At 40.2% G+C, this 12,020-nt stretch overlaps 1 protein-coding gene across 2 annotated transcripts in view; it reads left to right on the forward strand.

The window, feature by feature from the left end:
- PIK3C2B (phosphatidylinositol-4-phosphate 3-kinase catalytic subunit type 2 beta) overlaps window positions 1–9,226 on the forward strand; it is a 463,326-nt gene extending 454,100 nt beyond the window's left edge. For both annotated transcript variants that reach the window (XM_078644643.1, XM_078644644.1), the window contains 3 exons: window positions 2,290–2,396; window positions 2,681–2,809; window positions 4,456–9,226. In XM_078644643.1, the coding sequence (XP_078500769.1) occupies window positions 2,290–2,396; window positions 2,681–2,809; window positions 4,456–4,644 (425 nt within the window). In that variant the 3' untranslated portion in view covers window positions 4,645–9,226. The remainder of the gene's footprint in view (window positions 1–2,289; window positions 2,397–2,680; window positions 2,810–4,455) is intronic.
- The last annotated feature ends 2,794 nt before the right edge of the window (window positions 9,227–12,020 follow it).

Consider the following 12,020-nt stretch of genomic DNA (forward strand, 5'->3'; position numbering starts at 1 on the left):
TCAGTGTCAAATCCATTATGTAGGTACACAAATACCAAGTCCTACGACACACATATCCTCATTGCTTGCCAAAAGTAGTCTCGCCATTCAGTTTTAATCAGTCAATTGATTTACCATCTTTTTTCCCTGAGCACAGTTGCTAGCGGAATAAGTACTACACTCTTTAAACATCAAAAGGGCCATCATTTACGATGTGCACCATACCTGGTCCATTAAGCACACCAAACAACTTTTAGTTGTTTTTTTGCACAGCCACACCTTTGCAACCCTATCTCAAAGGCGGGTTTTGTTGGGTGGATTGTTGGATGCATTCACCTCTGTTATGGCAAAGCTACACATGTTGACCAAAGTTTCCTGCAAAGTCAAGGTGACCTTGCTGACCCCTTTAGTTTGTCCTAGTGGAGAGTTTGGATCTTCAGAAAAATGTCAAGGTCCCCACAGTAGAAGCACCAACAGAAAAACAGCCTCTACAGGCAACTGCGTACATTCTCTGACCAGGTTTTTTCAGCACATTATCTCTTTTGGTGCTGAACTAGATTTATTTTTTACTGTTCGAGGACGTTCACAAGACATACCCAACTTGCTTGCAGTCGTGTTTTATTACAGTCTGCAGCCTGGTGCCTCTAGCCACTGGTCATTTTTACGCTGACTACACATTTTTTTCTATGTATAAAATCCTTCACTGAGACTACCCGCCCAACTTCTTACACTCACGAATATTCCACAAAAGGTGCCTATGTCCCTGTGACTTTCAGTGAGTGACTAAGAAACATTTGACAATTTTTTCAATTTTTTCATGTTTTAGTTGATCTTTGATTTAAATTTTTCCTTTTGATTTTCATTGATTACACTTTTTAAACCCTCATCTGTTGTGCCCTCATTTTTGTGAAGTTTTAAAAAAAAATTGTGAAGTTTTCCATTTGTTAACTGCATTATCATTTGGTTGATTGTTACATAGAACACCTTCTTGCATTTATTTTTGGAATCACATTGCTGCTCATGCCAAGCTAGTAACAGTGGGGGAGCTGTTGCACTTTTAACTTGTTTGCTCGAGAGTTTCATGCTGTTTGCTCTGGCTCTTTCCTGAATTTTATAAAAGATAGCTCGTAGTATTGTTGTGAGCTGAACTCCCACTGCTCAGTAACTGCTCACAGGAAAGAGCCAGACGCAACAGAAGAATAGAAATGAAATAGGTCATGGGATCATTTTCACACGTTGCATTTGTTCTTAGGTAAGCAGAACAAGTGAAAGTTCACTAGACCCTTTGCATTGCTCTAATCTCCAACACACTGGCCTAAGCTGTAGAACCGTCTTTCCCCTTTCACATGCAACCCCCTTTTCTTCTATATTCATACACTCCAGAACATACTACTGCAAACACTCCTCCATATACACATTCTCCTGTTATACTCCTATTAAATGCACTTGCACCCAAATCTGTCTGTACACTTACAAATTGTCCTTTCTTACAGACACAAAAACACTCATACTTGCCTTCCAGCACACCCATTCTTCTTTTCTCCGTTTGGTCCGCCCTATTTGCAACCTAGAACCAGAGGCTAACTTTGAATTCTGAAAATATATCTTAACAGTTGTGCCTCCATCTGCCCCAGAATTCATTTTCCTCATGTGCAGGCAGTCTGGGGCACGAAATCCCAAGCAGGAACCACAGATGCAGGCAGCACCGCAAGCTACAAGGACGTCTTCCACAGGCATTTTTCGCCCTTCAGGCCCTTATACAATGAACAATCCTCTTTGTGCTTTACCTAGTGTATCTCCTTGAGTCGATTTTATGTGTAAATTGATTGTGTCTGTCTTCACCGAGTGGGGTGAATGATTCTGGGCCATACCAGTCCCTTTTTTCTTCTGTCGTGCCTCTGCACCACTCCCCCCACTCTTCTGCAACCCTTAGTAATGACTTTGGCACCCAAGAGACGCGCTCATGCTGCCTCCAAGTCCTGCTGTCCGGCCTGAATACTTCCATTAGTCCACCACGTTAGAAACATTGCATTACAGTTCTTCTTTAACCCTGGTATACATGTGTCATCTATTCCTTCTTACCTGTGGCTCCTAGTTTTAGCATGTAAAGTAAGATTATGCCCAAAAAAGCTGGGTTTGCACTATGTAAAATTGCAAAATAATTATTTAATATTAACACACTCACATCAGCACAGACACTTCTGCACAAGTCCACCCTTCTAAGTGTGCTGGTTTGGGTGTACAAGGCTCACACCTCATGAGAAAGCGCTGTCTGATCTGTTTACGTTTCCATTGTATTGTTCTTTGCAGACATTGCCTGGTCCCCACCAGTTGGGAAAGTCGGAGGAGAGGTAAAGCTCTCAATCTCCTACAAGAACAGCACGCTGTTTATCATGGTGATGCACATCCGTGGTCTGGTACGTGGCTGATCAAATGGTGACAAATAAGTTGCTCCTCTTTCCTCAACTGTCTTTTTACTTACTGTTATTACTCTTTTCATTTCACTCCTCCTTTTCCTTATGTGGTTCGTCTCTACAGACCCCTCCGCTGTCTCTCTCTCTTGTGATGTATAAGCCTCTCCTTTCTCAGGCCATAACTCACATTTCTTTTTGCTTCTGCTTTTCGGCCTGTCTCAGTTTCTATTGTATCTCCTCTATATATGACTTGGTTATTGACTATAATTATATACATGTATCTTTAGCAACCCATGCAGGATGGAAACGACCCGGACCCTTATGTGAAAATTTACCTGTTACCAGATCCTCAGAAGACTACCAAAAGAAAAACCAAGGTGGCTCGCAAGACCTGCAACCCCACATACAATGAAATGGTAGGTTCAACTGCCAGCATGGCACCCTTGTGATGAACGAGATGGAGCTCTCTTGCTATAACCCTTGAGTGCTGGAATACTGCATGTGTTCTAAATAAAAACCCTGCCTAAGACGAGTAGCGAAACTTAGAATGCTTATACTCTGGTTGATATGTTTTATATGAAGTTACATGCCACAGTGCAGGATGTCTGCTGAACAGGAGCCAGCTCATGGCAATAAGCGCAGGGTGATCCTTGAGATGAGAAAGAAGTAATACCACAAACAAGCAAATGCAAAGTGAAAATGGGCACTAACAATCCAGACTCCACACAGGCAGGTTAGGTGGAAATAACTACCAATGCACAAGTATTTCTGAACAGCCAGGCACTTAGATGCACTACGTTTTCCAATATAGGAAAACATTCATTGAAGTGTTCGTAAAATAAGTCAGCTCAACCCATACCATATCAAATGCATAGAACATGGGACGGCTACAAGACAGGTGAGGAGTGCGTGTTAGATATATGGAGAAACATCTGCTGGGAAAACCAAACTGGGATGTAAACAAGGGAGTGATGTAGTTACTAGAGGCAAAAGATAATTCCAAGCTAGAGGCGGCAGACTACCTCTGACAGAAGTAACATATGCAGCAAAGATCAGAAAAGAAATATAGTATACTATAGAAAATAACAAGTCCGAGCAAAGATCAGAAGCTAAGACTAGGAGTTAGCTTTAATACTGCATAAAAGTATTTTGGCCACTTATTTAGTTTAAACTTTAGTTTGAAAGGGCCATTCCAGTTGAGTACTGCACAAAAGTTGTGAAATCAGGCTGTAAACAACCAGGTTGAATCACTAACAGATGCTTTAGTGCATGGCTACTTGAATGTAAAGGCCGGGTTCAAAGTTGGAAGTTGTTCAGGAAGTACTTAAGGCCCAAAAGCTGGAAATATTCGAATGCAGTGATAAATGGTTAATATTTTTATTAGCGGTCAGAGGTACAAATGTAGATTCTACAACAGATTTCAAAATAAGCAAGTGACATAATAAGGCGAGTAGTGACTCTGGTGGGAATATGCTACCAGTGCCAGTCATTGAGGAACTGCCACTGATGCAAGCTTCAGATGCAACTAATCCTCCAGCATGAGCCCTTAGAGTATTACTTGGAAGGCTGGGGTACATAGATGTCACCAGAAGTGGCTGAATCTGGAAGGTGTTTCAGTTTGAAGCTCACAGTATCAGAAGACCTATGGCAAGTTGTGAAGTAGAACCATAAATTGCAGAATCTTCATATTCAATGCAAGTACTGAATACCAGAACCCTGCTGTCTAAAAGCTATATCACTAGATTTAGGTATTGGGCTTTGGAAAAGGACTGATAACGTGTCTGCCAGTCAGAGGCTATCATTCTGGCGTATACAGTGGCATCTGAGGAATGGGCGAAATGTTTTCATGAATGACATTCTGGATCATACGATGGTCTATGCTATATCTAGGAATAGAGTGAAATGGTCTCTATTAGACATTGGCAGAGACCTAGTGTGACTCTTGGCATGTCTTGCACGTTTTGTCCCTGACACCGCTCTCTATCTCCTTTTTGCTCGATTTTCCTATCCATTGCTCTTTTTCATGGTCCTCTTTCCTTGTATTTCTCTTTTTCCAATGCAGCTGGTGTATGATGGCATTCCAAAAGGAGACCTCCATCAGAGGGAGATTCGCTTGAGTGTCCTGAGTGAAGAAGGTTTCTGGGAGAACATACTGCTCGGGGAGGTGGTCATCAGGCTGCGTGATCTGGACCTGGCTGGGGAGAAGCTTTGTTGGTACAAGCTAGGCTCCGGGAGCCAAGGAACCCTGTGATGGAGGACAAGCCTCAGGACCAGGCCTTGATTTTTGCTTGAGGCTATCAGAACCTGAAACAAACTCCAGGAGTTTTCACGTGACACACCATGGATGGATCCAGGCGTGTTTGTTCTGTTTTTCCCTAGAGAAAGAACTATCTCTCCGTTCCTCTCTAGAGAAAGGGATTTTTTTTTCCTATGGAGACTGGGAGTCCAGTCAGGACAGAATCTCCTCTCCGGTCACGACTGGAAATGCTGCAGTAGATTTTTAAGTTTACCTTGTGTCAAGGGAACCAGGAATTTAGAGGACTATGAAGGAAGTATCTGAAAAACTCGTGATATTAATATTTTTATTTTTAAAAATGATCAAGTGAAATCTGTCCTGAGGGGACATGTGGAAATTCGGGTGTTTAGGTTTTGAAAGAAGGGAGATTTGTGGCTTCTGTGTTGGCAAGAAGCCTGTTATAAAAGTATTTCTCATTGTGTTTCTTAGTTGTTATTATGGTCTTTAATATTTGTATTGGACCATCAATTCTCTTTGTCATTGTTGCTGTTACTGTTGTGAAATGCTTATACGCTGGAACTTTCCAGTGGTGCAAAAGGGCACAAACGCACAGTAAATGTGTACTATACTGTAACAGGTTATGGACTTATTCTAGTAACAGTACCAAGGAGCACCTTTTCTCAGTTTGGGTGGCGGGCTTAGACGTTTATCGCACATCTGGGAGCTGGCCACCCTTTTCCATTTGTAGGTCCGTTAGAGGTACGGGTCCAAACATCTCCTTTGGTAAGAGAAGGGTGATCATATTTCTGTCAGGACTTTTTCTGCTGGTGATGGGAAGGGTCATATTGAATGTGCTCCAAGATAAGTGTTTGTTTTATCAGAAGAGACGGGCACAATGGGTCATTCTATGGGATGAATTATGTCAACCATGGCCACAGTTTCAATAGCTGGAACTCTGTGCAAACAAAAAAGCCTTTCACATCAAAGCTCGCCTTTTGTGCAAAGACTTCAGAATAACTGCAGCATGTGGACTTATGCAATTTTTGGCCCCAATTGCAGACAATGTAGCATGTCTGTCACCCCACCACACCATACGGCTTCTCTCAGTATGAACAATCACCGAACAATTTGACAACTCTGGTGGAGTGAAAGAACATGAACTTTTGAGTGTCCAGGTAAATGGAGAAAGTCAGAAATGGGACTAACTCTTCTGTGTTAATATGTGTTTTAGGGCTGGATCAATTCAGTGTTTGGCCCTAGATAGTATGAATAACTGGTTCTACAGTGTTTTATTATGATGCCTCTTGGCATTTATTGGAAACAATAAGCTTCTGTACTATCAAAGTGATTAAATTTTGAACGTGTTAGGGGTTTGGCAAATTGTAACTCCTGCATTCCCCTTATCCCCGTGCTAGACATCCTTATAGCTTTCCCGATTCACCCATAAATGTTTTATGGCTGATATTTCTCAAACTGGGCAGGGCCACTGTGCATTGCCATTTAAACGGGCTAGATTTTTAATCCCATGAGTTGATTGTACCTGCAGCAGCCTCAGTCCCTATGTTAGGATAGAAAGAGTACCTGCACAGCGGTAACACGTAGTAAACAATTTACATTGGGTTAGGTACTGAAAGAAGATATTGAACAGACTTTGGGAGAGCAAAGGTACTTAGTAGTCTCTGAAAGTAAAGTTGTCTCATAGAGAAGGACAATATTTCCCTCTTTCGCCTTTGAAATCAAGTCTCTTCGTCTTCAAAGGTCTTCGCTACTTGGCTAAAGGAGCATCTCCCATTTAAACAAAAACATGACCCGATGAAATCCTCTGGGCCAATTTTCCTCCTCAGAGCCACAAAATGGAACGGGCTTGTTATCTTTTCTAGTTCTAAATCAAGTACATATGTACTTTTTGGTTCAAATAGGTGTACTTGTGACAACCAGCATGAATTCACGTTATGTTCTTCTGTCTTGTTACATCCTCTGTCATTGGTTTGTGCTTAGAGACTTGGCAAAAAAATTAATAATTTATGTGCAGCTTTCTAGCAACAGAACGCTGGTGCATTGATACAAAATCCTCTTCATGTTTTGTGTTGAAAAACAGGCGCCTTCACCCATCTATAGAGTTGGTGACAAAAAGCGAATGAAAAAACTGCTGCTTTAGCGATAAAGCGCTTCATGTGGCATTCAGTTAAAAAAAATGTTTTACTGTTTGCAATTCCCACCATCTAGTCACGTCTTTGCTTGGATTCGGCTAACATTTGCCTACTCACATCGTAAGGACAACATTTTTATTTTTGACAATGGGTAATTTCCAGCCGCCGAAGGTGAAGCCATTAATTCACGCTGTATACATTGTTATTTCTTGTTGTTAGTCGGAGTTCTTGCATAACTGGATAGCTCAGGAATGTGTGTTTTGTGTGCGGTGTTAAGCTCAGTTCTAAATGAGGAAATATGATTTCTTTGCTCTAATCTGGTTTCTAGACCAGTGGAAAGATAGTGGAGACAAGCAGAGCGTTGGATAGCAGTAAGAACTACAGCAAACACACATGAGTGTGTTTTTGTATCATTTAATGATATGAAAGAAAGCATGAAAGGCAGAGTAACCTTAGTTTTTAAAGATGCCACAAATTATTAAAAGCCATTTTAATGTTCTGTGGTAGCCGTGGTTACTGCTCTAGCACAGCTATATGCCACCAGGGCCACGAGGCAGTCATTTGCCCAACCAAGTTATTCTGCTCCTACCTCGCTCTTTTGTGTCTTGGAGTCTGATTCCTAACAACTTTCCAAGCAATGTTTTATTTATGCTGTTATTGAGAGAAAATACAAAATATAAAACCCTTCATAAGACCAGTTTCATTACACCACAGCTTCCATCTTATAAAGCCACTCACCATCCATTGAAAATAGTTTTTGGAGCTAATGTAGACGCTAAGCCACAAAGGCTTGGTGGACTGGCTTGAAATTGTCTCCCATTACTACTCCAGTAATAGTGTTCTGTCAAGCATAATCAAGCTTTAGCGTACCCGCCACAAGCTGAATTTCCTATGCCAACGGTTCTTGGTCTGTCAGTGTCTCACAGTTGTCATTCTGGCTTCCGAAAGGCTGTACATTACTAAACACACCTCACGGAATGAAGGAACAGTCGGTCTACTCTAGCTATTTATGAACAGTCCTGTCTAAGAATACTGTTTACTGAGTTGTGGTAAAGTGGTTGAGACACTGGTGAGCAGTGTACTCCCTTGAAGAGACGTCCTAGTTTACTACGTATTCACTATTGGATGCTGAGGAAATAACTTTTATTTTTTCTGATCTTTGGTATCCTGGCTGTATAAAAAAAAATGGTCCCTGCCCTTTGATTAGCACCCCCTTCATTTTTTGATGAACCAAACAAATCAATGTGGCAAACTTCCAAATATTCCAGTACCCCAGTTTGGGTGTTCTTGTTAAAGACAGTGTTTTCAATTTGAGCTGTTCTTGAAGAATGTTTTGCCTATCCCTACCATGGAGATGTTCTTTAATTCTCCTTGGATCCTTAAACTCACTGTGGCAGTATGGCTCTAAGAAGTATTTTGAGCCCTACGAGCAAACTAGTGTCCTATGCAAGATCAGTGTATAGAATAGAGTTGCCTCTTAGTGCCAGTAGTAAGCTCCCTCTAGTTGATATCAAAATGTTGCATGTCAGTCTTCCATCTGAATCTAGATCTTTGCTTCCTTAGCCCTAGGAGCTAATTTATGTGAGTAAAAGTTGTTTCTGGAGGTTAACCCACTTTGTCTTAAAACTGAATTGTGGAGAGTGCCTTGTTTGTATGGCATACGTTTTCACTGTATGTACAGACAGTATCATTTTCCAATAGACCTTTATTCTAACTGGGATTAGTATTACCCCCAAGAACTTTCACGTTTGCTACTTATTGGTCTCTGGTCACAAACAAAGGATTTCGTCTTGCTAATTATTGTTCTGAAGCATACTCTGATCTAGGGCCAATTCTTTTTCTTGTTTAGCTGGAAGATATGTGTTTATACTGTATGATAAAATAAGTGGTATTCCTAAAATGGCTAATGTAACATTTTTTGCATATAATTTATTATTTGGTTCTTGCTTGTTTGATATTTTCACAACACAATATAATTCCAGTTTTTCTATGCCTTATTCGTGGGGTAGGATGCTAAATGGTGCAATGTTTCCTACTAGTCAATATAAAGTAGTAGCACCGAGCTCTGTCTGATTGGCAGGTTCCTTTGTTTGAGGTTTCTGGCCTGGCAATTGCATACTAACAGTTTTGGCATTTCTTACCATTAATTTCTGTTGGATGGCACTCAAAACCCTACTGAAAAGTCCTGTATGACTTTGTAAGGATGTTTAGCTGAGACAAGAAGCAAAGTGTGCTTATCAGGTTCCAGGAGTGGTTGAGATGGTCCTTGGTTGATGGACAAAAGTAGAGGGTCATACATAGAGATTGAAAATGCACTTGGGGAGTTCTCCGTCATCACCCAAAGTATTGTAACCTTTATCTCCAGATCCCGCTACACACAGTGTCTCAAAGCATAACTCATTATGTGTTTGCAATTTTGAAATAAACATGTAATTTGCTAGTTTGAAGTAGAATTTTGTTTTGTTTATGTTTACATGTTCTTCGTACTGACTTGCTCTATACAAGATCTCATGGGTGCACATCCAGCCAATTGCACTGACCCTCTTTGTGACCTTGGTGTCACGCTTTTATTTATTGGCTAGAAATGATATTGTTAGAATTTCTTTAATTATTAAGATATTTGAAAGTGAAATAAAATACATCTTACAAAGTACCTTTTGCATGCGAGTAAGCTCACCTTTCCTCCTACTTATCATAAACAACCAGTTTCTTGGCCTCCTAACGAAATTAGACTAACATTACACCACAGAAAATAGAAGAGTGATTCGCAGTAGTAACCGCGAACCTCAGGTAAGTGTATGAAGGACAGAGTAACGTCAACAGTGAAAATAAAAAACAAACTCTGTTGACAATCGCTCATTAGTGATACATCTGCTTTGTTTTCTTTACTGCTGTTTGGTTCTCTTCATTCCAGAAACGACTTGTAAATTCTGTTGCATTTTCCATGTAATTTTCTTTAATTGTTGGCTTTCGAAGTTCGCCGTCCCATCCAGCAGCTGTTTCCTTCCATGTTAAAGTTAGCATTACCGGTTGTCAATTCATGACGGTGCCACCATTTATTCATCCATCAGTCATTCAAAATAATATGAAAAGCAACACAGATGGGAACAAGTATGTTTTGGCAAGGTTTGTACTGCAATGAAGAAAGTGGTCCTAAAATGAATTTGTGCTTCTAAAAAGAATAATGCCTTAGGTGAGATGTGCATTTTCTGAGGGCTAATATAGGCTTTTTTCAGTTGAGAAATGCCAGTTTGCTCATTTTCTCTAATGGAGCAATGGAAAAAAAATTGGTTAGAGATAGGTCAAATAAACTCACCCACACCCAAAGCTGTTTTGTGAGTTTCTATCTGTCTTAAGTTGTGTTTTGATGTACTGTAAAATGGCTTCAAGGTGATGCTAAAATCTCTCATAGCCCATGAATATCTGCAAGAGTTGGATGCATTGGATTTCATTGGATGCAAAGGACTTTCTATAAAATAGTATTTTCTGACCTTTTGATCTCAGTGGTCCACATGATAGCAAATTATTAATCAATGAATGTAATTTGATTATATTATATAATTATAGAGGGGACCGCTTTAAATCCGACCTGATAAACATTCTGCTTGTGCTAAACCATAATGGGCTACACACCACAAATGCTTCACATATCTGTGAATGTCTTAAAACAATGGGAGTTTTGACAATAGTATTATTTGCTACATTTTTGTATAATAAAGCAAACGCTTGGTAGCCTACAGAGAAGGGAGAAGACTACTTTAAAAGTTGATCCAAATACCTGGCTTGCTTGATGTTCCTCCTAATATATTTTAGCTGCCGAGAATGATTCCCTTACTGTTAAGCGATGGAAATGGTTTGCGACCGTCTTTCTGGTGGCTTTCAACTGTGATTGTGTTTTCCAATAAAAAGTTGTGCAGCAAGAAATTTGTTTAGTGTGTGAACATTCCTGTATTTGATTAATCTACGTATGCTTGAGTGCTCAATGGATCACGTGTGTCAGAACTGTAAACACTCCTGGGCAAAGCTGAACCTGCCCATGTTCCTCTCTACATCATTATCGCTTTGTTAAAGTATTGTCTCTAATCCCACCATTGCTTAGTATCAGTTTCACTTATTCACTCCTGTGCTGTCTAGAAATTCATTCTTACATTTTCCGAATTTTGACATTTTAAGTCTCCTAATGTGACCACTGGTGAGCCTCGAAGCACAAAGAATCACATTGGTTTCGTTGTATAATTTGCATAGATGTCCAATTGTGACAAGATTCACAAAATTCCCAGGCACTACTGGGCCTATTCACAAAGTGTATATTTACTACTATATGTTTGCCGTTACACTTATGAGTAGCTTCGCAATTCTGACAGAGACTTGTAACCACAGATTTCTCACATTTTTAATTCCCTCCGGTGTGAGACTGTATCTGGAATCTTTTGCAAAGCAACATCTTCCAGCATCGACAGGTAGTGTCATGCAGATCATGGTTCCTCGTTCAACTTCATCTTGTGCGGTCATGAATGAGAATTCAGAAACACTGACCTGCTGAAATAAAGGACGCTTTCAAAATACACAGGTGTCCGACTTGTCATTGTGTGCGTTCCAAGCCAGTGGCACACCTTTTTTGGATATATATATATATATATATATATATATATATATATATATATATATATATATATATATATATATATATATATATATATATATATATGTATATATATATATGTATATATATATATATGTATATATATATATACACACACACACACATATATATTGTAAAACAAAGTGCCCTAAAGCATTTTGAGAGGCACTCAACAGCGTTTTGACTCTGATGCAGCTGGTCTTCATGCTCCAACTTCACTTTCATTTGCCGACGCGTTTCGAGATTACAAATCTCTTCTTCAGGGGCTGCTGGAACACCACAGTGACAGCTCACGTTGTTCAAACTTCGGTTTCAAAAGCAGCGAGTGTGCTCTAAATGCTTTAGGGCCATTTGAAACATAATACAGGCGTGGTGCCCTTGCTGCGCTGAGCGCACCGTCCTTTAAACACAGAGGAGGCTGCGGGGAAGAAACTTTCTTCATCTGCGAGTGCTGCTTTTGGGCTTTTAATGACAACGGTTTGAAATCGGAGGTCCTACGAAGGAAGAGAAAAATGTGCGGAAAGTGACTGATTACAGAACCTACTAAGGCTAAATGATCTTGTGTGATTGGACTATGTTACCCAGTATGCACTGTTCTA

The sequence above is a fragment of the Lissotriton helveticus genome, chromosome 5_1 (genome assembly GCF_964261635.1).
Source record: "Lissotriton helveticus chromosome 5_1, aLisHel1.1, whole genome shotgun sequence".
In the NCBI taxonomy this organism is placed as follows: Eukaryota; Metazoa; Chordata; class Amphibia; order Caudata; family Salamandridae; genus Lissotriton; species Lissotriton helveticus.